We start from the raw sequence: 27938 nt of genomic DNA, 5'->3' as shown, positions 1-27938 counted from the left end.
GTGAGCAGCTCCATCCACCCTGAGGGCCAGGGGAGCACCCAGGGGCCCGGGAGCACAGGGTCTGACCGTGCCTGCGAAGGCCCCAGGACACTGGTCCCTGCAGTGCGGGCCAGGCTTCCACAGCAAGGACACGCAGGACCCAGATCCTGGGGCCAGGACCAAGCCAACTTCACCCCGGGCCAGGCTGGTCTCCAGGCCCAGGGCCATGGCCAGCGGCAGCAAGGCCAGGGCAGGCTGGTGGGGGCCATGAGAACAGGAACAAAAGGAGCAGATGGGAGAGACGGTGGCACCTTCACTGGCGGATCTGGCCTTCCAGGTCCCTGTCCCCCTCTTGCCCTGCCCCCCACTCTGCTGAGGTGGCCATCCACTCCCTGGTGATGCCACTGCTACCTCCTTGCAGCCCCACAAGGTGGTGCTGTGTCCAGCGCCGGCCGGGGCTTCTGCCAGGTGGCAGAATGGCCTGCAGAGCTCTGAGTGGTCCCCAGCCCGTCCCCACCGTCTCCAGGCGCGGGGCTCTGGAGCACACCCAGCGCCACAGGCCTTCTCCAGGCCGACCCCAGACGCCCTCTCCTCGCCTGCCCCAACCCCACACCCACCACACAGCCCCCAGGAACACGCTGGGCAGAGCCGGGCCCCAGGGAGCTGGGCCCCAGGAACCCAGCACCTGCCCATGCACGCCACATCTGCCTCCTGCAGCCAGAGCCTGCTTCCCCTCCGCAACCTGCCTTTCTCACCATTCCCGCAGCCCGTGGTGGGCGTCAGGTGAGACACCGGGGAGGTGAGTATGCATGCGTGTGCAGAGGGGTGACATGAGACACATGCACACGTGCAAAACACCCTGACGCACCCCCACACGGCAATACGCAGCTCCTCACCTATGCCCCAGCCTCACACAAGGGAACTCAGATACTCCCGAGTATGCCAGCAGAAGGACAGAGGAACGCAGGACACACAAGGCCCTGCTGCTCAGAGCGGCAGGTCTGGTTGTGATACCTAACACCCAGAAGTCCTCCCTTCCAATGCCTCTTTTGCTATAAAATTGATCTAGAGAGAGGACCAGGGTCCAGGCAGGGTTTCTCCAAACCCCCAGATGGGCCCCCAGCCAGCCTAAGTTCAGCTCCAATGAGCAAAAATCCCCTGCACCCCAGCTGCACGCCAGCCCTGGCCCCAGCTCCCTCTCCCCTGGCTGTGTGACCTTGGGCAAGGTCTTCCCCTCTCTGGTCCCTCTCCTTTTCCTGTGGCTAAAGGGAACTTGGGGGATCCTGGTGAGAGACATGGGCAGTGAAGGACATGCTGTGCTAGAGGGTCCGGCATGCCTGGATCAGAACCACCTCTGACTCCTGGGTGACCTTGGCACCCTGAGGAATCTAAGTGATACCTATTTATAAGGAGCCCGGCCCAGAACCTGGTGCACCAGGTGCAGGTGGGAGATCTTTGCTTCTTCAGTGATGCAGGGAATTCTTACCTTGTGGCAGGGGTTGATGGAGAGGGGAGACTGTTTTTAAAAAGTCCACAAGACTGACAGAGCTGGTGGTACCTAAAGACAGGGATACGCCCGAAGAGAGGCGACGTGGTCTCAGAGCCCACTTGACTCGCCTCCCCTCACCCTCCTCGGCCGGTGCCCTCACTCTGCAGGTCAGGGGAGGAGTGCATGTCCAGGAGCATGGGGCAGTGGCCTGGTGTCCATGCTCTGCACCTGTGCACGCCTGTGAATGTGTGTGTGCACAAATGATGGTGTACCCACCTGTGCAGGAGGCCTCTCCACGCCTGGGAGTGTGTGCAAAGTCCCTCAAAGGAGGCTGGTGGTTTGGGTTTGAATCCCTAAGACAGTTGTGGGCTTTGTGACCTGGTCCGAGTTCCTTCACCTCTCTGTGCCTCAGTTTCCTCATTTATAAAATGGAGTTGCCTTTGCTTGGGACTGTCCACCCGCCTCCTGCCTCCAGACCCCTGCTCACACTTTGCTCTGCCTTCCCCTATTCTGCCTGGCAACTGCTGTGCAGTCTCGGCCTTTGTAGCTCCTCCTCTGTGCCCTTCAGCCCAAATACCTCTCGCCTTTGGCCACCACACTCATCAGAGAGAAACCGTTTGTGTAACTGATTGGTGGCTCCATGAGCAGCCTCCTGAGGTCACCTGCTTCTAACCCCAGATCCATCGTCAACTTGCTGTGTGGCCTTGCACACCTGACTTCCCTCTCATGTCTCAGGGCCCCCTTTGCAAAATGGTCAGTCCCTCCTCCTCAGGACAGGCCAGAGGATCAAAGGACAGAAAGTCTGGGGAGAGCATTTTGCAAATTGCAAATTAGGGGGAACATGTACAGAGGCGTTTTTATTCAAACAGGCCTCCTTCCAGTTCCTGGAGGTGAGCCCAAAGGTGTGCACACCTGTATTACCTGGAGCTCAGGTGTGGGGCAGTTTCTGTTTGTGTTTGATTTCAAAGAAGGGGAACTCCCTTGCCCAGGTGACGTGGGAGGACTCTGGTCAACAGAGTTGCCAGGGGAATCCCGAGGGCAGGGGCCTTGATCACCCCCCACGGTGATCAGGCAGAAATTCACCCCCTGGGAGGGAGAACGGGCAGGGAGATGGCGCCTCAGGGACAGGTATCCCTTGGAGTCAGGTGATCTGGGTGAATCCCGTTCCCCTAGGCAACCTTAGGTCCATAACTCTCTCTTTGGAGCTTCAGCTCTAAAGCCAGGATTTATGATTGGGGAACCCCTTATGCCCCAGAGGAGCACCAAGTGGGGACCCAGGGAGGGTGAGCACCTGAGACCCAGGCTCAGCCCTGCCTTCCTCACCGCGTCCCCACCCGCCCTGTAGCCTCTACCCTCTCCCTCCTGCTGCAGCCTCCTAGTGAACTTGGAGGTTCTGAGGCCACCCAAACCTCCACTCTCCCACACCCCCTGCTAGGGACGCCCCTTGCTCCCTTCCACCTGTTCAGTGACATCCTTCAGGATCCTGCCCTGGCAGCCCCTTTCCTTGGGGAGCTTCCAGCCCTCAGGCAGAGCTGGGGCATCTCTTCTGGCCATAGTGCTGGTTTGGGTCACTGTTGGTTTATGGGTAGTTCTCCTCAGACCACTTACACTTGCCACTGGCTACTCAACACCGACCAGGTTCAGGACCTGGTACTCCAAAGCACAAATAAATACCCCTAAAGTGTCTTTCTGTTGGTGATGGTGGCACATCTGAGAGTCTCCATGAGGTTTTGTGAGAAGAGTCCCCAGAAGGAACTGGACTCAAGTCCCAGCTCCATCACTTACTCCATTACAAGACTGGGGGGTAGCCAGTAGTCTTTGGTAAGCCCCCTCAGATCACCCCTGCTGGGCCTCAGCTTGCTTTCTTTTTGGACTGGGGATTGAACCCAGTGGCGCTTTACCTCTGAGATACATTCCCGGTTCTTTCATTTTTTATTTTGAGACAGGGTCTCACTAAATTGCTGAGGCTGGCCTCACACCTGTGATCCTCCAGCCTCAGCCTCCTGAGTCACTGGAATTATAGATATGGCCACCATGCCTGGTGAGCCTCAGCTTTCTTACCTGCAAAGCCAGGAGGTTGCAAGGATGAGAGTGCATAAACTCTGCATGTGGCCTGGTGAGCAGGAGCCACTGTGTCTCTATCTCCATTTCTGCCAGCAAGTCCAGGGCTCTTTGCAGTGCACTCCCAGGAAATGCAGCCAGGATGGTCTGCTGCGGAGAGGTGTAGGCCCAGGTTGGGCCAGGGTGCCGAGGAAGCTGGAGTTGGCCTCCCAGAGTTACCCTCCACCCCAAGCCTGGATGAGCTAGGAGGAAGCCAACAGAAGGTGGGGAGCCCCTTTGGTTGTTCAGGAAGGAACCCCTCTCTCCACAGGATACCATTGACTTTGGACAGGAACGTCAGATGCCCTGAGAGGCCCTGAGACCGCCTGAGGCAGTGGGGCTTGGCTTGGGCACTGTGTGTTCTGTGTTCTGGATGTCACAGGCAGGCCAGTGTGGCCTGGGTTCATGGAAGCCGTGACTGAGAGCAGCCTTAAACTCTGACAAAACACATGCTGGGATCTCAGGAGCCCAGAACCCATTTTACCTCTTGGAGGTGGTCTGTGTACTTCTGGTTGGTACTTAAGAGGATCACAGTTTGCATGGAGAATGAACCAAGAAAAAGTTTGGGGTTAGGAACGGGACTTTGATATCAGATGCCCAGTGTAAGGCCTGGCTGCATCCCTTACTAACCCAGTCTCTGCACTAAACCTCTGTAGTAAGACCTAAACAGTCGACATGAGAACAATGCCTGGAGCTTGGCATTGACCTTTGCCTAGCAGGAGCTATTATCTGTGACCTCAAGCAGGTTACTTGATTTCTCAGTGCCTCAGTTTCCTCATCTGTGAAATGGAACTCATAACAGTATTCACCTCATAACCTTATTATAAAGACTCAATGAACTAATTTTAAGAGAGTGCTTAGATTCTTAGACCACCAGCGCTGGATGTTAACACCTGGCACGTATTTTGATGACCATGAATGTGGGCTACTGCTGGCATCTGCTTTCCTTGTTGACCCCCCAACAGGCTCTACTGAAACAGCTGAGGTCTGGACCCTGCTGACCGTCCATCAGCCCAATTTGAATCCCCACTCGTCCATTTCGTAGAAGTTATACTGTTCAGAAAATTAAATGAGAAAATAAATACAAAAGAATCTACAAAAATGCCCAGCATAGAGTAAATTTCCATAAATTCTCCTGTTATTGTTCCCAATTCACAGACGAGGAAATTGAGGCTTCCAGAGGTCATGGAACCTGCCTGAGCTTCCACACGTCACCAGTGGCAGAACCAAGATAGGAGCAGTTTCTACCTGATCTCCTGATGCCATCCGTGCCGCCTTCCTGCCTGTATCCCAATGCTCCCCAGGGTCCTGGTTCCCGGGGGATGCTGGGAAGAGCTGCTTGAAGGTGGATGGACTAACAAAGCTGACTCAGGAGGTGCCAGAGGCAGCCATGTGGTGCCAACAGATCAAGAGCCTTCGTACATGGCGGGCTGTGCCCCAGGAGAGAGCAGCACAGAAGAGAATATTCACGTGCCCCTCTTGGTCCAGGGGTTGCCTCCGCTCTGAAGCCAGGGACACAGGGGGCTGCTTAGAAGCAGTTGGTCCCACCATGGGGCCTTAAATAATAATTCCCCGCCGTCCTCTCCCACTTCCCCTCCAACACGGAGCCACCACCCAGCCCTCCTCCCGGCTCCCAGGCACAACGAGCTCTTCCAGACCTCTACGCATTTGCACATGCTGCTCCCTGTGCCTGGGATGCCACTCCCCCTCCCCTGCCTGATGAGTGTCCTGGCAGCCTTAGCGTCCCTGTCGTCCGCCAGCTCTTGCACACCTCGTCATTCTTTCCCACCCTGTCTTGGTCCCTTAAGTGTCTGAGAGGAAAGCACTCGCTTATTTCCATGCACAGCTCTGCTTGCACCGGAGATCTGTCACCCGTGGGATGCTCGAGATCCACGTGTCGCTCACTCTTCTGGGCCTGCTCTGTGTCCTGGGGAGGCTGCATCAGAGGGTGGAGGTCAGGAGGTCAGGTTCCCCGCCCGTCCTGGCTGTGCCCCTGGAAAGACCCTCCTCCCCTGCTCCACCCCCACTGTCACAGCCCAGGGCGGCACTCTCTCCTGGGACCTCTCCACACCCTGCCGCACCTTTGGGAACAGTCCTTTTATTGAGCCTCTCCAGATCCCTGAATCTTGCCACCCTGACAGGCACCCGTCTCTTCCGGCATCCGGTGCCTCGCACTGGTCCTCAGGAGTATCCTTCTCCCGCAGGCAGTGAGCTCGGCGGGGCAGGGCCCCTGGCTGAGCCAGTCTGCTTCTTAATGCAAAAAGAGGACACTGGGAGGACAGCTGAGAAATGTCCTTGACTTGGATTGCACCAAATTATAATGATCCCACACACGTGGAGCTGCATGAATTGAATCCACTCACTCACTCACTCGCCCATTCAGCCACGGATGCTCCTTGAACGGCACATTGTCACAGGCGTCTGGCAGGGCGAACAAGACAAAGAATGGACGGGTTCGTGGGGCTGGCTCTGGATGAGGAGACTGCAGCACATGAAAGCAAAAGCAAGCACTTGAATCATGTCAGATAAACGCTATGAAGGAAAGCGGGGCTCAGGGTGTACCATGACGGGCCACTGGGGCAGGGAAGGCTGTGGTGAGGCCGAGTCCAGGTTGCTCTGGTGCAACAGGCAGGACTGTGGGCAGAAGGACCTTGTTCTATTGAAGAACGGCAGGACGACGGGAGGCTGGGGCAAAGTGATGAAAGGATGACCTAGGAGATGGGCAGACGCCACTTTCTGGTGAGACCCTTCCACCTCTGAGATTCCAGGACTCCTCAGGGAAGCCCTTGCCCAGGCCAGGCCTACTAGCCAACAACTTCCTGAATCCATCCAGGTGAAACCCCTGTGTGGGATGCTCTACATGTTCTTCCAATGAATCCTCACAATTATCTGCCTCCATTCCACATGTGAGGAAAACAAGGCTCAGAGAAGTTAAGCAATCTGCCCAAAGCCACACAGAATCAGGGAAAGAGCTGGAAAGGAACCCGGATCTGCCTGAACCGCGGCCCAGCGGGTGATTTCCCAACACTAGTGCACCCATTTGCGGGGGACCCCCTGGCCAGTGACATCAGCCTTACAGGAGCAGTCTGGTAGCGGGACCCAGGGCTTCTGTCCAGGGGTAGGCACACGCTTTGGAAGCTGGGGTTCAAGCCAAGCTCTCTCCACAGCCCTCCGCTGTCTGTAAAGGGAGCATGGCAGGCGAGCCGGCAAACCGCACCATGCCCACGTGCCCCGACACTCTTGCAGGGCCAGGCGTGGTGGCTAATGGGTATCATTTCAGCCCTTTCAGTTCTAATAGACACTGTGCTGCCATAAAGACTGTCATTTCCCGCAGCTCACGCAGATAATCAACACGCGGGCCACCTGGAGGGCCGGGAACGGCAGGCTCTGGGCACGTCTGCGAAGAGAAAATCATCTTCTCATTCTCTGCCATTCCAGACCCTCCCCGCCAGCCCTGGCCCTTGCGTGTGAGGGCACCGCCCTGGGATCCCAGGAGCCCCAGCTCACCGCACGGCCCCCCAGCTCAGGGAAGGACCATCTTCTCTCAGCCTCGCTTCAACATTTCAGAGTCATGTGGCCTTGGGCACAGCACTTTCCCACCCAGAGCCTCAGTCTCCTCACTGTGAAATGGGGGCAAGTGTGCCTACCTTGCAAGGTGACTTAAGTGAGATGACACCTTTTAAACACCTGCCCTGTAGTGGGTGCTTGTGAGGCAGCAGCTAGGGCAGCAGTGGTGCTGGGGGTGGTAATTACATCACATTTTGCAAATAAGGAAGCTGAGGCCAGAGAAGGAAATAGGCTTCCCCAAAGTCACACAGCAAATCGATGGCAAAGTTGAATCTAGAACTTGGGTTTCCATGTCGGGGATTTTGTATGACTTTCAGACCCCCAGTAATGACTTACTGAATCCCTTCCTGTGGAGTATGGCCACACATTATCTCATTTAATTCTCTGAGTGCTGACAAAGTGGGCATTGTTATCTTCCTACTTTGCAGGTAAACAGGCAGGGCTCTGAGAGGTGAGGTGACTTGCCTAAAGTCACACAGCTTTCAAGTGGCAGAGCCCTGGTTTGACCCTAGGTGGTCTGGCTACAGAGCCAGAGCTCCAGCCTCTGTGCAGTTGCCCATAAGGACAGCTTTGGGTGGAGATGGAGCCCACCTTTCCCACAGGAGCTCACACGCACAGCTCTGAGATTTCGGCTTGGCACTGGCTGGGCCATTGTCTCCCAACCTGATGAACTGACAAGGACAAGGCCTGATGTGCATCCTGCACCCCACACCCCACCAGCTACACCCCAAGGTTCAGTCCACAAGCCCAGAAGGCAGAACCCCAGAGCATCCTTGGAAGTCTCCAGTGTGTTTCCAGTTCTCCCAGACAGGGAAACTGAGGCCCAGGGAGTCTGTGAGGTGTCCACCAAGCAGCCTGGCGAAGGAAGGTGCCCAGCTCAGAGACGGGGAGAGAGGTGGGAGAGGAGGGGGAGGGGCCCCACCACAACACCCAGGGGAGATTCAGGACTGTCCTGCAGCACACAGACCCCCTAACTCACCATGTTGCACAGCCTCACAGCAAGAGAGCATATGCAGCACCATTTTGCAGATGGAGAAATCAAGCCTCCCAGAATCAAAGCGACTTACCAGGTTTGCACAAAAGTGGGAGAGTGTGGACTTCCACCCAGTTCAGGTCCCAATGTCCAGGGAACTCTTTCTCCTTGCTTGACTCATTTCCTGCTTTGCAGGTTCTTTCTCTCTCTCTCTCTTCTTCAAGTTACCCCCCTCCCTCCCCAATTCTGCTCTACCACACCATAAACACCTTTTTTTCTGTGCTAGGGATTGAATCCAAGGGTGCTCTACCATTAAGCTACATCCCCAGCCCTTTCCATTTTTTTTTTTTTGTTTTGAGACAAGTTCTAGTCAAGTTGCCCAGTCTGACCTTGAACTTGGGGATCTCCTGCCTTGGACTCCTGTGGCGCTAGGATCACAGATGTGCGCCACACCTGGCCCCTCTAAATAGCTTTTTCTTTTCTTTTCTTTCTTTCTTTCTTTCTTTCTTTCTTTCTTTCTTTCTCTCTCTCTTTCTCTCTCTCTCTCTCTCTCTCTCTCTCTCTCTCTCTCTCTCTCCCCCTCCCTCCCTCCCTCCCTCCCTCCCTCCCTCCCTCCCTTCCTCCCTCCCTCCCTTCCTTCCTTCCTTTCTTTCTTTTCTTTTTGTTACAGGGAATTGAACCCAGGCGCCCTTAACCACTGAGCCACACCCCCAGCCCTTTTTTGTGTTTTATTTTGAAACAGGGTCTCACTAAGTTGCTTGGCGCCTTCTTTAGTTGCTGAGGCTGGCTTTGAACTCTTGGTCCTCTTGAACCGCTGGGATTACGGTGTGCCACAGCACCTGGTTGAGCTACCATTTTTTTAAAAACCTGATACCATGTGGTCACCATGATCAGTTTGGAGTTATTGTAGGACTTCTTGAGCAATCACTATGCAAATATGAAAGTGAGCAGGGGAAAGTAGTGTATTATAAACGTGTTTTTTGTTTATTTCTCATTAACAAGATTGCTCTACTTCTTGGTATCCAGCAGAGCTCTGAGAAGGGTGGGACGATTTGCATAATAATCCCAGAGGTCTTCCCACTGGGAAGGGCTGGGATTCTAACCCCTGTGATGAAAACTAAGAAAAAGTTTACATCTTCTAAGTTTAATATGAAGCAGAGAGGCTCTGCGAGAAGCCCAAAGACAAGGTGCAGAGGTCCACAGGAGAACTCATCTGAGGACAAGATGGACTGGTGCTCTGAGCTCAGCATTAGGGACCAGGACAGACACACATGGGACTTCAATGAGCTTTTTGGTGGAAGAGCACAAGACGCTTAAGGAAAAACTCCAACATGACAAATTAGCACCTGTCCTCTTTCTCCATCCTGTGATCCTCCTGAGCCCAGAACAGGGTCTATCTGTGGTTTCCATAGGGCTCTGACCCAGCAGGCCATCGCCACTTTGGTTGACCAGCATCCAGGAGGAGGTGCAGGACCTGTCTTTAACCACCACCCTGTGGCAGGGGCTGAAACAACAGCATGAGATGGGGTTTCGGCTCCCTCCCTGTCCCTGAGATCTGGCAGCAGAGCTGGCTTGCGTTAGAGGAGGTCCTCGAGGTACCTGGTCAGTTCAGGAGGGTGGAGACCCTGGACAGATGCTAAGTCCCTCCTAGTGAAGACTTGGGGTGAGCAATGAATGGTGCCCCGGGATGGCGAAGTACTTATGCAAGTTAGAGAATGTATCCATGGTATCCCCGCTACCACGTGACCACAGCTGTCCAAGTTGACAAGGAACACACACGGAAGAGTCCTTGGAGCAGATTGTCTTTAACCTTAATCATAACCATGATTGTGCCCACAAGCGTGGCAGGCTACAGTTTACAAAACCCTCATCCATTCATGTTCTGAGCCTCACCCGAGCCCCATGAGACAGCGAGGCAGAGTGGTGGTCCCTAGGAAGTGGAGGCTCAGAGGGACCTGACTTCTCATAACAAGTCAGCCATCTGGCTGTGTTGCGGGTCCCCAAGCTGCCTCCCAAGGATGCCAGACGCAGGCCCCTGCCCTGCCTGCTCACAGCAGCATCAGGACCACGATAGCAGTAACCATGAGGACTCCAGCCAGGATGCAAAGGCCCAGGAACACGATGTCACTGGTGTCCTGGGCCACCACGGTCACTGGGCCCTCCAGAGCCTCCGCCTCATCCCTGGGGGGTGCCTCCTGAAGGTGCTCTGCAGTGGCAGCATAAGGCCCAAGCCAGTCGGAGCCAGACAGCAGGTGGACAGAAGCCTCCTTGCGCCGCGGCTCACAGCGGACCTCGTACTCATGGATGTCCTCCCGCCCAGGGACCGAGAAGTCGATGTACAGCACACTGACGATCACTGAGGTGTTGTTTCTCCTCTGCGGGGTCACAGGGCACTGGCTCTCACCTGATGGAGCACAGGCTGTCCCTGTTCTCCTAGGCAAATATAGACCTGGGTTCTGGTCCTAGCTCAGCCACCCACTCCCTGCCCACTTGGAGTCTTGGTGTCCCGTCCAGAAAAGGGGCACTAGGAGCATGGGCTGTCTGGAAGGAGAACATCAGATTTGATGAGGCAGGGTCGATGAAAGATAGTAGCAACAACAACAGCCAACACTTGGGCTCATTTACCATGTTCCAGCCTCTGGATCTCAAGTGCGTTATCTCCTATAATTCTCTTGAATATCCCCATTTTACACATGTGGAAACTGAGGCCCAGAGACTAACCTTCTCATCTGGGCTCACACAGCATACAGAGACCATATTCTCACCAGAACTGTTCAACTCTCAACTGTGCTACTCAAACCAAAAAGCATCTAGTCAGTCCCCATCCATGACAAATTTACATATGTGACCACCAAGGCTGAGAGGGCAATAATTTGCCCACTGTGAGGCTCAGAAGCAAGTTTCATGCCTCACAATTAGCAGTTTTGTTCCTGGGGTTGTGGAGCCTTCCTTCTGGAGACTTCTCTCCCAGTTGTGTGTGCAGCAGGAGTCCCTGCTGCCAAGTCACTGGACACCCAGAGACACCACCCTAGGGTTGGGACGGGGCATTGTGGAGTGAGATGTTGGGGGGCTTGCTGCCTCCCCACCCCATGATGAAGGAGGCAGGGGTCAAAGTACCCTGAGATGGTGGGGCCTCAGGGCCTGCGGGGCAGCACTTCGGGGGCAGTCTGTGGGGACTGCAGGGCGGGGCTGCAGTGACCCAGGGTCACCCACCATGCCACATCTGCAGCAGACTCTTCAGGCCACCCAAACTGTCCCTTCCAAAGGGGCTGCTGCTGAGGTGGAGTGCCTAAAAACTGAAGCCTCCTAAAACAGGTAGCAGCACAGGCAGTAGGAAGTGCCCATCTTCCAAGACTGGACGGCCCCTTGGGAAGGGGGAAGGGTGTGACAATCAGGAGTTTTACAGACTAGGTGACTCCAAGGGTCTTTTCCAACTTTGGGCTTCCAAAGGACCCTGATTCCATGTTCCCAAAGGAGCCTCCTGCATTTGTGCCTCAGTCTATCTGCCTCCCCACCCTGAGGGGCACTTGTGTCCTGGGCTTTGGGGACATGAGGCAAAGCAAGACAGGACCCAAGAGTGAACAGGGACCCAATAAGAAGGCTGAGGTCAATCTACATAATAAAGAAGGGAGAGGAAAATCACATACGATAAGGACAGGGAAAGCAAGGGGGTCTTTCAGAGTGAGAGACTTTGGGAGGGGATGTGGCATTCTGGGTAGGGAAGTCAAGTCTCTGGTTTTCAAATGAGCGCAGAAAGATTGGTCTTTTTTTTTTTTTTTTTTTTAATTGCTTTTGGCCATTTGAGCCTCTTTGAAAGCAGTTCTATGTAGAGACTGGCCCTCAGGGGTCTGGGGTTGGTAAGGGTTAGACTAAGCTTTTATGATCCAAGGATTTCAAGGAGCTACTGACTCCAGATTCTACAGTTCCGTGGCCCTGAGTTCTGAGGTGGTTCTGTTTCTGAGTCTGTCTGTGGTTCTAGGGATTTATGAATCCCTGCTTCTGGGATTCTTTGTCTCCATCATTCCATGACTGTATGGAAAGTGATTCTGTTCCAAAGAAAACTCCCAGGGGACTCAGGGCATGGAGCAAGGGTGAGTGCAGAATGTCTTTGCAGCCAAGGCCAACCCCTGCACCTCTCTTGGGACCAGGAGGCAGAGGAGCAGACTGGAGGGACCAGAGGCCTACATGTGGCTACTGAGGCAGGACAAAAGGTGTCTGCTGGACAGCACATGATTTCTGCAAAGCCAGACTGCAAACGCCCAGATTCCAGGACTGGGGAGTCTCTCCAACAGAGGCCACTGTTCCTTCTCTCCCTGCTGTCTTTCCTGATCTCTTCCTGGAGGGTGCTTGGGCCACTAGCCAGTGACTCTCCGAGGGCCCTACGCCTAGGTTCATGGTCTTCAAAATCCAAGGATAGTAGAAAATTTTCATTTGTAAGCCTCACAGCCTTTGGAGGGAAGTGGATTCTGTTATTAGAAAGATGCTTTTGTTTGTGGAGCCCAGGAATGGATTTGGATCCCAGGTTGGGGAAGGTGGGCAGGAGGTGAGTCTGACAGTTCTGTGTACTAAAGGAATGGGGACTTAGGTAGGTGCCTGGGGACTCTGAGGGAGAAGGGAGGAACAGCAGAGACCTGCAGTGGTGTCCACCAACAAGGCTTTTTTTCTTTTTTTTTTTTTAAGTACCAGGAATTGAATTCATGGGCGCTTAACCACTGAGCCACATCCCACCCCTTTTGTTTTTTTATTTAGAGACAGGATCTCACTGAGTAGCTTAGGGTCTCTCTAAGTTGCTGAGGCTGGCTTTGAACTCTCGATCCTCCTGTCTCAGGCTCCCAAGCTGCTGGGATCACAGGCATGTACCACCGTGTCTGGCTCCAAGGCCTTCCAAGAGCGGCACCAGGGGAGGCTGTAGTTGTTGCTGGGCTGTCTGGCAGGACCCCCTTTCCCATCTCCCTGTTTAAGTTCTTTGCTGTGTCTACACTAAGCGAGGATGTTGGGATAAATTAAGCCAAGAAGGAGTGAGCTCTGCATCTAGGCTTGTGCAGTCACCAGAGCTGGAGAAGCTGAGGCACGGCAGGTGCCTTTCTGTGGGGGCCAAAGCCTCTCCCTCGGACCTGCACTCCTCCCCTCCTCCCTTCCCACCTCACTCCTACCTGAGACTCAGTGCCACAGGTGTCGAAGCGGGCCTGGATCCGAAAGTTGTTGTCGACCTCCTGGGCAGCACAGTTTCTGCTGCCCAGGTAGACCTTGGTCCGCTCCAGTGGGGCCAGCGCCTGCGCAGAGATCAGGATCTGGAAGTCCGTACGTGAGCAGCTCACGTTCATGGGCACCACTGGAAACCAGAGGGAAGAGCTGAAGGCCTTAGGGGCGGGCAGTCTGACCCCTCCCTCCCCACCCCTCCCAAAGGGCAGTGGATGGGGAAACAGCAGCCCAGGAAGAGGAAGGCTCCTATGGAGTCCTATGGGGCACAGCCTGGGGTGTTCACACGTGCTACTCCAGTAACTCCATCAGACTGGGAGCACCTGAGGGCAGGCACCGGCTCTGGGATTTACGCTTGCCTCCAGTCCTCTGAGCCCGGGCAGGGCTGGACAGGCCAGCGAATGCTGAATGAATGATGGAGTGACTGAGCGAATGGAAGCTCTCAGTTGTAAGAAAAACTACTCATGCTAATTGCTTTGCCATGTGTCTCCCAATTCATTCAAGCATTCATTCAGTCATTCAACTAAAACTGCCCACTATGTGCAGGCACTGTTCGGAACACCACAGGTAGGGGTGGGGGAGCACTCAACCCCTGCCCTCGTGGAGCTTGCATTCCAGTTGGTGCAGAGGCAGTAAACAGGTAAAATCAAGCAAGGACATAAGACAAGAAGGGCAGCGTGGGGAGGAGGCAGGAGGGCTGCCGGGCTTTTGTGTGAGCCGGGTACCGGGATGGAGCCAGGGCCTCGTGCTTGCTAGGCGAGCGCTCTGCTGCCAAGTTGCATCGGCAGCTGAGAGTTGCAGTTTTGAAGAGGGTGGTGAGAGAAGCCCCACTGTCCCTCCCTGCAATGATCCTATGAGGTGGACACCACTAAACCCATTTTAGTTCTGGAAACTGAAGTTCTGAGAGGTGAAGTTGTTTACAGTGATGACTGAGTTGGGATTTTAACCATGGGGTCTATAGGATTCCCAAGTCTGTGGTCTCTCGGGGGCTCCCGCTACTTGACAGCCCCCTGAACACCTCCTAGCCAGCACTGTGCGTGTGACTCTGAGCATCTGGGTTAGTGTGAGCATGTGCACATGTGTGTGGGTGGGGCCAGGAGCAAATGGAGGGGAAGGGAAGGCAGTGGCTGGTGGGCAGAAAAGAAACCGCAGGCAGCGCCTGGACCTCTCAGGCCTCTGTGGGAAATGCCTCAGACACATTTCAGCCTCTGGCGTCTGGGCAGTCAGGGATTTATGGGCCTGCTGTCTCCCATGATGATCTTGGTGGCGCTGAACTGTGTGTCACCCCTGATTGATGCTGCGGCTGCCCTCCCAGTAGGGAGGCCGCCCGTGGTCTGGCCCCATCTGGAACCTGGCCCGGCACAAGTACCCCTGTCTGACCCGGGCTCCCAAAGGGATCTGGGGGGGAGGGAAGAAGATGGGGGCGGGGGTTGGGGGGATCCCTGCCACTGAAGTCCCTGGAACAGAAGCCAGGATTAGAGCTGCTCCGACCTTCAGTCTCGGAGGCACTGCAAGTGGTTTGTCCTAAATCACACAGAGCTAGGAGAAGACTCAGGACTGAAATAAGACTATCACAGGCAAGACGGACTCTAAAGATCCTTAGTCAATGTCCTCATTTTGTAAGTGGAAAACTGAGATCCAGAGGGGAAAGGAGATGCCAGCTCCCTGCAGCAGAGCCCCAGTGGCACCTGGTTCTCTGGAGCCCTCCCCACCCCCCCAGTGCAGAATCAGGGAAGGGGATCACCCTGTCCTGCCCAGAGGGATGAGACCACTGGGCCGAGAGGGGCTGGTGTGCCCAAGGTCACTTCCCAACCACCAGCTTGCTACAGCTCTATTTCCTTCTCCATCGCCAGGGCCCCCAACTCCCCTGTTGTATGGGGTAAAGAAAGAGAAAAGATCTTTGAATGCTGAATTAGGTCTGAGACCCTTGAGGGAAAGACGCCCTCAGAGCCAGGTGTCTCGGGCATCCATTAACCCCTCTCACAGAGGAGCCCACTTGGGTGATTGGTAAATGGCAGCTTTGGAGGTGGCCCTGGTCTGCTCAGTCCTAGGAGTCCCTCCCCATGTCCTGCTCAGACACACACAAAGGCAGGAGAGTGGGTTCTAGTCCTGGCTGTGCCATGGGCTGCCCGCAGGACCACAGTGAAGTGAAGTGAAGTGAAGTGAAGTGAAGTCCCTTCCCTGTTGACACCTCCCTTTCCATATCTGCACAGTGAGGAGCTTTGTGGGGCCAGGCAGAGGAAGCCATGGGTCCAGGGTGCAGGCATTTCTGGGGCCATGAACCAGAGAAGAATGGTGGGAGGAGCAGGAAGATAGTGGCCTCTCTTCACTGACAAATCTAACCAACACCAAATACCAGCTTCCCCATCTTCCTCTGCAGCAAAGTATGGTCATTTGACTGAGTTCGGGCCAATGAGACACAAGAGAAAGTCTTGTGAGAGTTTCTGGAAAAGCTTTTGCTTTCCTGGGACATGTGGCTGGTACCTCTACTCCCCTCTTCTAACCTTGAACATGGACATGATGCCTGGCATCATACTGGTGGTTGCCATGAGGCTGAGTTTCCCAGAAATAGCACTGGGAATAGTGTCGAGTCCCTGGATCAATGGATTGCTGCCTAGCTCCAGACTTGTCTTTGTGTGAGGAAAAACTAGTGCCATTTGTTCCATCAGTATTTCAAAATGATCACAGCAGGGCTGGTAGGCATCTCCATGGCTCTACCGACTGTTTCCACAAACAGTATTGCCACATTCTGTGTAGTACCCCTGCATACAGGGGATCAACCACCGGAAGAGAGAGGCCAGGGCTTCACAAAAGAAGGGGCCAGGAGGGAGGAATTAGGAACGTGGCGTTTCGAGCTGGAGGAGTATCCTGCCATAGTAGAAAGAAGCAAGAGTCACCCTCGCATGTCTCAAGGTCCCAGGAGTTGGCAGTGGTGTGGTCAACAAGAAGGGGCTGGAGGAGGTCAGCCACGGGATCAGAGCAAGCTGGCAGGAAGCTAGAAGAAGGTTGTGCAGAGCCGGCCTCAAGCCTCGCCTCCCCAGCAGCACACCCACACCCTCGGCCCAGCTGACCTCCAATGTAGGCCACAGAGAAGCCCCTGCCGGTGCTGCTGCGGTCCGTGTGCAGCAGAAGCAGGAGCTGGTTGTGGCTTGAGGTGATGGGTGGTGGCAGATGGTGACCACACCAATTTCCCAGAAGGGGTGCCTCCTCATTGGCCCCATCAAAGGCTGCCAGATGGTCGAAGTCACAGGTCCTGGTCAGGCTGTTGGGTTCCTCCAGGTCCAGATCCAGGAAGAACACCTTGACCCGGTAGCCAGGAGGCAGGCGGATGGTCCAGTGGCACCGGATATTGTTGGGGTAGGAACTGGGGTACTGGGGGCTGGAGAAGTTGCCCCGCACAGCCATGTATACCTCTTGGCATTCTCCTGGGGGCGGGTGGAGAGTAGGATGGGAGGAGCAGGGAGGAGAGTAGAGAAGCCCCCTCTGCAGTGAGAGCTCAGGAGCCCCACGGTGACCACCCTGGCAGGTGTGGGCACCACAGCCAGCAAAACAGACAAGTGATCCTGAAGTCTGCTTAAGCTGAAACTCGCTGAAAGCTGGGGCTTTCATTCCAATTGCAACTCCTTCAAGAGTGTTGGTCCTGTTAGGAACTAAGTAACAACATCTCAAACGAAATGTGTCCTCAAAAGTTAAGCCTAAGCTCCCTGGCTAGACAGACAAGGCACCTCATGACCCGGCCTGGCCCTTTTCTCACTACCCATTGCTGTGGATTGATTAAGTGTCCTCCACCTGCCCGTTTGTTAAAGCTGGGTGGCCAGCCTGTGGTGCTGGTGGGAGGTGGTAGAATCTGAAAGTGACCCCTATGGGAGGAAGTTAGGCTACTGAGAACAGGGCCTTGAAGAGGATATTGGCCCCGGGCCCCTTCCTGTCTCTCTGTTTTGCTTCCTGGCTGCCATGAGGTCAGCAGCTTTGTTCTACTGCACACTCCCAGCCATGATGGTCTGCCTCGCCACAGGCCCAGAGACAACAGGCCAAGTGACCCTGGGCTGAAGCCTCAGAAACTGTGAGCCCAAGTCAACCTTCCTTCCTCATAAATTGTCACAGTGATAGAAAGCGAACACACCCATGCACCCCTACATTATAGCCTTACCAATACCTCCCAGTACTATGAGCACACCCAATACTGTCCTTCACACACCCTTTCCTCCTGCTTGGAACACCCTTACCCTCCTTCTGCTTCTGGTGAAGTCCTTCAAGGCACTCATCAATTCTCTCCTCCTCTGGGAAGTCCCCCATGAGTCTTACTGCTAGCACACGTCGCAGTGGGTCATCATTGTCTTAGCCATCACACCCACTGGACTGTGGACTCTCCAAGGGTTCATTTGTTCCTTTGTACACATATTGAGTACCTACTATATGCTACATACAAAGATAAACCCATAGGGAAGTCACAGTGAGGCTGGGGGAGATGGACATAGAAACGACATGTGCAAAGGATAAGCATTAGATCACCGTGAAAAAATTTCACCAAGGAGTTGAGGAAGGGATTCATTCTTTCTGAGTGAATCAGGGAGTCTTCACAGAGGAGGTGACATGCTTATGCCTTACTATTGGTCAGGAAGTGTGTGCTAGAGTATTCCAGAGAGTGCAGAAAGCCTAAGGTCTCAAGGGGACAGGAAAGTGTAGCCCCCACAGGCACATGGGGAGGCACAGGGTCGGCATGAAGCTCCTCCTACCTGAGAAGTAGTGGGCCTTGAAGCCCCGGCCTCCAATGTTAAAGTCGGACTTGAAGACCACCTGCAGCTCATGGCCCAGTGACACAAGGGTGGGGGGCCTGGTGCCACCACAGAAATGGTGCCCTTGGACGGGCCCAGGTCCCCCCAGCACAGCCACGTAGTCATAGGTGCACTCCTTGCTGCCCTCCACCTGGAAGTCCACAAACACCAGCTTGATGGTAGTGGGCCCGGTGGCCCGGATCACCCAGTGGCATTCAGCGTTGTTGGGGTAGTTGTTGGGGTACTCAGGGCTGGTGAGGACCCCCGATAGGCCGGTCAGGACACCACCGCACACATCTGCAAAGGAATCCACTGGAACTGAATTTCCCTCCCCACAGTTCCCAACCTCCTCTCTTGGGAACCGGATGCTCCCAAATGCTGCTCCCACAGGGATGTCCCGAGAACCTCATCACCACCCACTGAAAGCTTGGTACACGGCAGGCATGGGCCCAGCACTCAGTACCTACTCCACCTTTTAAAATCTCCACCCTCACACTAGGGGGCGTGTGGTGTTGTTTCCCAGGTTAAGTGAGAAGATCAAGGTGCAGAGCAGTTAAGTAACTCACTTGAGTTTGGGTTCACCCAGATAGACCTGGGGACAAAGATCTGGGTGCAAGGAGTTTATTTGAGAGACCTGGGGAGCACAGGGAGGGAGAGAGGGAGGGGAGATATGGAGAGGTGGCTGCTGAGTCTCACAAGGAACTCAGCCAGGAGGGCACAGTTTATGACAATGACATAATGCAGGGGACATTTACACACCAGCTCCCAGAGTCCGGGATGAGGGCTATTGGGGTCAGGTGACCTGCTGAAACTTCAGAGAAAACCCTCAGAGATAACAGGTTGGCAGGATAACAGTCTAAGATTCTTGTGTTTCGGCACTCCACAATTCTGTGCCTCTAAATTCAGCAGGTCACTGTGTTCCACCCAAGTCCCCAGTGTTGCTCTGAGTGGACCCTGTGGACCAGAAGCCTCTGTGGTTGTCTGTTGCTTGGGCTGACCTGACTGAGCTTTTGGTCTTGGCCTTGGAGGAAGGAAGAGCTTTGGGTCTGCACAGAATCCTGAGGACAGGAGGAAGGAGTCAAGGAGAAGGCGAGAGGAGCAAGGCCTTGGCTCCCTGCGCCAGCCTGCACTGGCCAGTTCCAGGAAAGGGCCTGGGAGCGGGGAATCGCTGCTGCACACAGACCCACATGTAGCTGCCTAGGCCCTGGGCGGCCCTGCACTAGGAAGGAGTGGGACATGGTGGAGCATCAGCAGCAGGAGAAGCAGGGGGTCTCCTGCAGCCTGGCGCTCTGACATGGAACAAGAAGAACAAGGCAGGGAGCACACAGGCCTCGTTCCTGCATGCCATGAGTCCCTCTGGGGGCTCCAGGAGTAAGAGAGAGAGGCAGTGGTGTGGTCAACAAGAAGGGGCTGGAGGAGTACCACCATGAGCATGGGAGCCCACGACCAGCAGGTCACAGGGAGGTCATGCACGTTGAGGAGGCTGCCCTGGCCTACAGTGGTGCACAAGAGCAGAGTCAAAGGTCACAGCACAGCTTCCTCACTAAGGCGCAGCCTGCAGACCTCACCTGAGCCCCATCACCCTACGCCCATCTCCAGTCTGGGGCCATCCTCCCCACCACAAAGCCCCCTTGACCTTTCTGATAGCCTGCAGAAAAGCCACGGCTGGCCACATGCTTGTCTGAATGGAAGACGACAGCCATGACATGCCAGGAGGAGGTGAAGGGTGGCGGGGGCACCCGGCCACAGAACCTCCCCAGTAGGTTGCCCTTGTCTCCAGAGGCTCCGTTGTAGATCTCCAGGAAGTCAAAGCCACAGGTGTCATGGTATTCCAGGTCAAAGGTGTGGAAAGTGAGCAGCACAGAGGACCCCTCGGCCACCACAATCAGCCAGCTGCATTCCGTGTTGTAGGGGTACAGACTCGGGAAGTTAGGGCTGGAGAAGTTTCCAGAAGGTGCTGAGAGCACACCCCCACACTTGACACCTGGGGCAAGAGAGAAGGATGGCTCAGAGTCGGTGCTGGGGTCTTGATTCGAGTGGCAAGGGAGGTTGGGTCCTGGTGCAGGCCACGCCCCAAGTCAGTCCCCGTATTCGTGTGTTTGTTCATGTAGTTACATATTTTTCAAATACTTGTGAAGCATGCTTTTATTTATTCAACAAATGTTTTTTGAGATGTTGGGGCATTGTTCTAGATGTTGGGGTTACAATATAGACAAAAAGTCCTGTTGTCACAGAAGTTCCCTTCTGGTGGGAAAGACAGAAAATACACATGAGCCAAATGAGATGTGATGAGTGCCCTGGAGAACCGAGGAAGGAAGTGTGGGGCCGGGCCTCTGACTCTGGCTAAACTGCACCATGTGCCAGGCCCTGGCTGTGTGCTGTTGGCAATTTAAAACTTACTCAGCCTTAAGAAAGAATGAAATTATGGCATTTGCTGGTAAATGGATGGAGCTGGAGAATATCATGCTAAGTCAAATAAGCCAATCCCAAAGAACCAAAGGTCCAGTGTTTTCTCTGATACGTGGATGCTAATTCACAATAAGGCAGGAGGAGGCTAAGAAAGAATAGAGGTTCTTTGGATTAGAGAGAGGGGAGGGGAGGGGAAAGGTGGGGAGGGGTGGGGAGGGGCCTGGGGTGGAAGGACAGTAGAATGAATCAGACACTATTACCCTATGTGCATATATGACTACATGACCAGTGTGAATCTACATCATGTACAATCAGAAGAATGAGCAGTTATACTCCATTTGTGTATGATGTGCCAAAATGCATTCTACTGTCATCTATAACTAATTAGAGCAAATGTTTTAAAAAGGAAAAAAAATTAATAACAACAACCCCTTCAGTGAAAATGTGCAGTCTGTTACAGCATTCAAGGGAATAGGTACACATACACACTTGTTGTATTTTTAAAGGAATACAAAAGGAAACTAATAAAAATGATTCTGTGTCAGAGGAAGGATACCAAAGGCAGGAAACTGGCCTGATAGCCAGACCTCTTGACACCCACCTTGTTTCATTATTTTGACTTGTGATCACAGAAAATAATTTATATAATTCAAAAGATCAAAAAAAATTTAATGAAACCCCTAAATATCCCCACTGGAAGCAAACCTATGTCAAGTCACATGGAAAAAAATAATTACAAATGACTTAGGAATACTGCATTTTGACTGCACCTGCCTAGTAGGATATATCCTGAGGTCAAAATGAACCACAAAGAAATCTTAAACCATATTCAGTAGTCTATTAGTAATAATATTAAATATTATTAAAGTTATTATACATATTGGAACAAAAAATAAGTATGCTAATGTCAATACAATGCAAAATTTTCAGGATAAGAGATGAGAGATCCAAATAATATAAAATAAAAGATTAAAATTCTTGTATCCTTAATATGAATTGGAAATATCAATTTGAATTTAAAATTTATTTTTATTTCAAAAAAAATATTCTATCTCTGTTCATTAAACAGACCTAGAAGCAATGATATTTCCAGTCTATTTTATACCACTAGACTTTAGATTAAGATTCTTATGCCAATTGAACCAGGGCTCCTTAGAGAAATGGCTGGTATCAGGTCTAGTACAGGAAATATATAAAATATACTTGAATAGCTTTGTGCTAAACAGCAAAGAAGGTACCAAAGACTGCTGGGATTATGTGAAAGCACATAGGAGCCAAAGGCTAAAGAAGGTACAAATTGAGCATCAAAAAAGAATAATTATTATAGTAGATTGAAATTTATCAAATATATAAAAACTCATGAATTCATAATGTGATGCAAAAGAAATTAAAAAGAAACTCATTTGTTTCTTTTAGAGATTGTTGAGACACTAATTTATTTTTTGAAAATTGAGAAGTAGAAAGGGAAATAAATAAAGCTTCTACTTTGTCATTCCTATATGGACTGGATTTTCAAACAACCAAAGAGTTGGTGAGGGAAATTTGTTTTTATAGAAGGCTGCAGAAAGAATAACAGCATTAGAAAAATCATAGTTTTGCAAATCTTAATGAAATACTAGATCTATAAACATCATCAATGTCTATTCTAATCATTAAGTAAAAAGTCAATGAGGGGTAAAAACTAGATGGTTGGGTATATAGGTAGTCTCTATAAAGTTCTTTTGACTTTGCTAATTGTTTGAAAACGTTTATAATTTAAAAATACCCAAAGTTGCTAGGTGTAGTGGCATGTGTCTATAATCCCAGTCACTCAGGAGGCTGAGGCAGGAGGATTACAAGTTCAAGGCCAGCCTCAGCAATGTAGTGAGATCCTGTCTCAAAATAAAAAATTTTAAAAAATAAAAGGGTTGGGATGTAACTCAGAGGGTTCAATCCCTAGTCCTTAAAAATAAGTTAATAGGGAAATTTGTGATGGATGGATCAGATTAATAACTCCTAAACCCACTAATGAATCTTATTGTCAAGGTGGAACAATGGATAATATGTAATCCATGCATACCACCATCTATAAAGTCTTCTTGAAAGAAAAAATAATAAAGGAACCTGAATCTAATGAAGTCTCTGGATCTATCTACAAGTTAGAATGAAATGGAGGGGGATTTGTGTGTGTGTGTGTGTGTGTGTGTAGTGCTGAGGATTGAATCTAGGGCCTTATACATGCTAAGTAAGTGCTCTACTACTGATCTACATCTCCAGCCCTAGAGGAACTTCTTTAAAAAAATGAACCAGGTTAGGAGGTCCCTTTCCATAGGTCTCACTGTATTGCCCAGGTTGGTCCTAAAAGCAGTGCCCAGGCTCCCTGCCCCACGAGCCTCCTGAGAAGCTAGGAGCCACGTACACTTGGCCTAGACAAACATTTTTAATGACACCACAGGAATACATTAAGCCAGGTCCAGAATGTGGGATGTTCTATAAGATAAATAACCTGGATATTTTAGTAACAAATGATGGGGGACATGATAGTTATGTTAAAAGAATCAAATATCAACTGAATACAATGTGTGAACATTTCTGGATTCTGATTTGAACAACTCAACTGTAAAGAAGACTTCTCTGGGCAATAATTGGGGAAACCTGGGCATGAAGAGAAATTAGATAAAATTAAAGGAATTGGGGCTGGGGTTGTGTAGCTCAGTGGTAGAGCACTTGCTTTGCTCGGTTGAAGCACTGTGTGCATCTACAACTAAAAAACATTTTTTAAAAAAATTAAAGGAATTATTCCATTATAATGATATTGGGATTACATATAGCTTTTTTTTTCTTTTTTTTTTTTATTGTAAACAAATGGGATACATGTTGTTTCTACATATAGCTTTATGTCTTTTGCAGTTAGAGGTATATCCTGACTGTGTGGAACATGATATCTGAAATCAGCTTTAGATTCCTCTAGAACAGTCAAAATGGGAGTGTGACAGAAGAAACAAGAAAAGTAGAATGTTAACCGTCGAAGTCGGTTTATGGATATCAAGGAATTTATTATACAATTTTTCTCTACTTTGTATGTGCTCAAAATTTTTTGTAATTCAAATTTAATTATGACATTTCAGGGGACACCAAGACCCCCTCCCACTCGACACCCCACTCTCATTTAGTGCTGTATTTTTCTCCTTAGTCTGCATCACCATCTAACACACTTTTACTTACTTATTTAGTTCATTGCTAGTCTCCCTCCGTAAAAATGGAAGCTCCGTGAGAGCAAGCACTATGGTCCCTTTTGTTGCCTGCTGTATCCCAAACCCTAGCACAAGTGCCTACTTGCAGAATGAATGAGTGAATGAATGACCTCGTATAATGTTCACAGGAGCCCATGAAAGAGGCAGGGAGGTGTCACTGATCCCATTTTACATAGGAGAAGACAGCCCCAGAGGGAAGCTATTTACCGCAGCAGCCATCTTTGCTTTGGTCTGCTCAGCACCCCTCCTCCACCTCCTGCAACCTTGGCCGCTGCCCTTCCTTGTCCTGAGGGCAGACACATGAGCCTAGCAAGGCAATCCTGGAGGCCCCCACCAGCATAGGGCCAGCCTACTGGGTGTGCCTGTCCTCCAGGCCAGGCCAGAGTTCTGCTCAGAACATCTGGAAGGGATTCCTTTCCTTTGTAGTCTCTAGGCTAGGAGTGGGAGCCCGGGGTGGGACCAGACTTGGGGTTTATGAAAAACTCCTGGTGGCAGAACCATGTGAAAAGTGAAATTGGCCCGGGGACTGCGAGGCCCTGGTTGCTGGCTTCCCTGAGCCCAGCTCAGCTACACCCTGCCTCCCTGGTTACAATCCCAATGCTGCTTTGCTTTGCTTAAACTCATCCAGGTTGGCCATCTGTTGCTTGCCATGAAAGGTGTCCTGAAGAATACACTTGACCAAAGTTCCCAAAGGAGAGACACAGGCAGCAAGTGCATGCTCTAGCAAGAAAGTATCTGAGGCTGAGGAGGGATGTGATGGCTTTCTGGGCAGCTTGTGGTGGGCACGGGGAGGTGGGGCGGGGGCACAAGAGAGTCAGGTGAATGAGCACAGTACGACTGCTATGGCCACACAGGAGCTCTGGGGTCCAGAGAAAGAGGAGTCGATCTATCTGGAAACAACAGTAGTAGGTGAAGGGCAAGATTTACAGAGAAGATGATATTGAGTTTGACTAAGAAGAAGGAGGAATTTTTGTTACTTGGGGAAGATTAGGGGAGGAAATGTCCATGATCTCTTGACCTCCATGTGCCTCAGTCACATGCATATGAAATGGGGACACTGCTGCTTTCCTTGCTGGGTGGCTATGAGCTGGCTACACAGATGCACATTGGGGTCACATTGTCAGCTCCCTGCCTGACCCCTGGGCAGGCCAGTGCCAGGAACAGTGTCTGGTTCATGCCTTTATGGCAAGAGAATAAAGAGATATTATGTCCAGTGCCTGTCCTTGTTCTTCCCCCAGTCTTGCCCATAGGGCAGGAAAGGCCACAAGAGCATCAGAGCAGAATTCCTATAGCTCAGGTGGCCCAGGGCACCAGGACCCGGCCAGGCATGCTGAACCCTAGGGTCACTCCAAGGCCATTGGAGGCCTGGTGACTGGAAAATGGGAACGACTAGCTCCTCCTGCCACACAGCCACCCACTGAGAACTTGGGTGCCTGTCCCATCTCTGCCAGCAATGCAGTGACTGACTCCCTTTGAGTTTGAGGAAAATGGGGGCACTAATAGCTGTTTGCTGAGCCCTCTGTGCATCCCTTACAGAAGGGTGAAATTCTATCACCCCAGTTGGACAGAGGAACAAAGCTTGGAGAGTCAGAGCCACACATAAAGCCACCCAGGACAGCAGTGCAGGCAGGGAGTTCTGGGAGACCCAGCAAGAAAGTATCTGAGGCTGATGGAGGGATATGGATGGCTTCACAGGAAAGACGTCATTGGACCTAAGCTTGAAAGATGAGCCAGATGTTCTCAGGGACCCTTCTCTTTTCCAGGGACCTGGAAAGCAACTCCTTTCCAGGTGCGTATATGGTGGGGGGTGAAGCATCCCCAGAAAGGGCTGTGATTTCCCTGCTGGAGGACAGGATGCCTGAGGGATGCAGGCAACCAAGTCCCAAAAGTGTTCAGAACAGAACCAGCACCCAGGGGTACTGAATGGCATGACAAGGAACACTGCCGCTCACGCTAGCAGTGGGAATGCAGCAGACCTCAGGAGAACAAAGACTCGTTCCTGTGAGGAAACTTTAATAGTTCTCTGGGCCATTTACTTTGGCCTTGGTGATCCTGTGGCCTTGGATGGGTTACTTAGCACAGCTAGCCCTTGGTTTCCTGTAAGTTGGGGGGCTAATGTCACCTCCAAGTTGGTTGGGAAGATGAAATGTAATCATGCATGTAAAGCCTCCGGCAGACAGCAGGCACTAAAGAAATACTCTCTTCCCCAAGAAGCATCCTCAATTCAGCCGGTCCCCACTGAAAGGGCCTCCTGCTTTCTGGTTTCTCACATAGAAACCTCTGGAGACCCTGGCTCCCCACTTCTGGTTCTGACATCTCCAGGTGCTCTCCTACCTTTCATGGCCTGGGCCCTGGGGCCTGGGTCTAGCAGTGCCACGGCCAGCAGCAGACAGGACCCCAGCTCTGTCAGCATCTCCTCACCAGGCGTCCCCACAGGGCTGCGGAGTTTAGGTGGGCCCGGATCTGAGGGTCTGGAGCAGGGGAAAGAGAGGTGAGGCTGAAGGGGCCTCCAAGTTAATGGTGACGTGAATAATTCATAGGCCCCTCGAATTAGTAAGCTGATCCCCAGGTGCTTTCTTCACTCCACTCTAAGGTGACGGATCTAGTATCACCAGGTTGACACGTTCTGAGATCTGCACTGGCTAGACTCTGTCAGGAAACAGCTTGGGCCTGGAAGGAAATTGGGTGGTAGAGAAAGGGCATAAGTTTCAGGACCAGGCAGATGCGGGATCAATCCCAGTTCAGCCTCTATGTTGAACAGGTGACCTTGAACAAGTCATTTAACCTGTGTGGATCTTGCTCTTCTCATAGTCCAGTGGGTCCATTCTGCCCTGCCTCTAGGACCATTATGAAAACAGAATGAGAACGTGAGCTAAAGCATATAGTAGGCACTTACTACTGGTTTTTCCCATTCTCCATCCCTGAGGGAACCAGAAGGAGCCTCAAATGTGTGGGACAAATGGATAAGCTTCTTTCAGATGTGAGAATTAAACACAAAAGGAGAGAGGAGGACAGCAGAAGGAGACAAGGGGAAGTCTTTCTGATGGAAGAATGCAGCAGGAATGGCAGAATTGGAACTTGAGTTGTGTGGTGCAACTCCTCACGCAAAACCGGCTCTGGGCCACAGTGGAAATTCTGGCCAACAGTATTAAATGTTCGTTCCTTTATTGATCCATATGCCTTGCTTGAACATCACTATGTCCAGAGCCAGGCCCTGGGCCAGGAGCTGGGGCTGCAGAAATGCCCTCAAAGTTCTGTGTCCAACAGGAAATAGGGTCTTTTTTCCCTCTGGGAGTCTGTCCATGTGATTCAGTTCAGTCTGACATGCCTTTCTAAGCTGCATCTCCACAGAGCCTAGGCTTTGGAGGGAAACGAGCCTACCTTTCCAGAGAGGCCTTTGGGCTCTGGTTTCTGACAGACTAAGGTCTGAATCCTGGTTCTACAGTTTCTTGGCTGAGGGGGCCTGGGAAAGTGACCTGAGTTCTTGGAGACCCAACTTCTTCTCTGGGGAAGGAGAGGTGGTAGCAGCCACCAGCAGTTTGTGGGGAGGATTGAATAAGATCACATAAAGGACGTCTCAGCCATCCTGGCCCTGTGAGAACCAATGAAGACACTTTTTATTTACCCTAGAGGAACCCAGATGTCCATCTCCTAGACCACTTGTTGCCTCTGGCTCATCCTTCTGTCAGGAAGTTCCCAGGGAGTCCTTGGCTGCCAGCACAGGAAGCCACCTAGAAGGTATTCAGCAAGGAGCATCAGGAGTGGTCAGCCTGAGGGGTTGGCTCACCTGTGGGCCTTGATTGGCAGAAAAGAAAGGGTTGACTGTTCTGGGCAGTCTGAGGCTAGGCTTCAGCTTCTATCATACACACCTATCTACGGTGATATGAGAGAAGGGCAGGAAGAAGGCCACCCAGCCCCTGCCAGGGACCAGGCTGCAGGCTTCTGACCTCCCTAGCCTGCCATGCACCCCCAATCAGACAGGCACAGAGTCTTGGACTGAGTTCCTCCATGGGAAGACCCTGTGACAGGAACTCTGGGAGGTGATCCCAAGGAGCATAGGGAAGGATGAGATGGCACGAGTCAGGGGTGGGTGCAACTCAGGCTGTGGAGTGGGGAGGTTGCCACCAAGGAGACAGGGCCCAACCCCAGGGGCACCTCCAGGACAGTGTTGACAATGTCATCAAGTCGTTCCACCTGAGGGGTGAGAAGCCGTG

At 52.2% G+C, this 27938-nt stretch overlaps 1 protein-coding gene across 3 annotated transcripts; it reads right to left on the bottom strand.

The window, feature by feature from the left end:
- Positions 1–9205: 9205 nt before the first annotated feature.
- On the bottom strand, positions 9206–26253 carry Cdcp2 (CUB domain containing protein 2). Of its 3 annotated transcripts, none has more exons than XM_047567249.1 (6): positions 26059–26253; positions 19719–20066; positions 18044–18379; positions 16379–16732; positions 13262–13440; positions 9206–10483 (listed from the first exon to the last, which is right to left on the bottom strand). In XM_047567249.1, the coding sequence occupies exons 1-6, from the start codon at positions 26135–26137 to the stop codon at positions 10157–10159; spliced, it is 1623 nt and encodes a 540-aa protein (XP_047423205.1). In that variant the 5' UTR covers positions 26138–26253; the 3' UTR covers positions 9206–10156. The 3 variants fall into 3 exon arrangements, with proteins under 3 accessions (XP_047423205.1, XP_047423217.1, XP_047423212.1); XM_047567261.1 differs by having other exon boundaries at positions 10384–10541; XM_047567256.1 differs by lacking the exon at positions 9206–10483 and adding an exon at positions 10501–10649.
- Between the last annotated feature and the right edge of the window lie 1685 nt (positions 26254–27938).

Source organism: Sciurus carolinensis, chromosome 1 (genome assembly GCF_902686445.1).
Source record: "Sciurus carolinensis chromosome 1, mSciCar1.2, whole genome shotgun sequence".
Taxonomy (NCBI): domain Eukaryota; kingdom Metazoa; phylum Chordata; class Mammalia; order Rodentia; family Sciuridae; genus Sciurus; species Sciurus carolinensis.
Note: the sequence above shows the minus strand (reverse complement) of the source record. Positions and strands in the feature narration are given on the sequence as shown.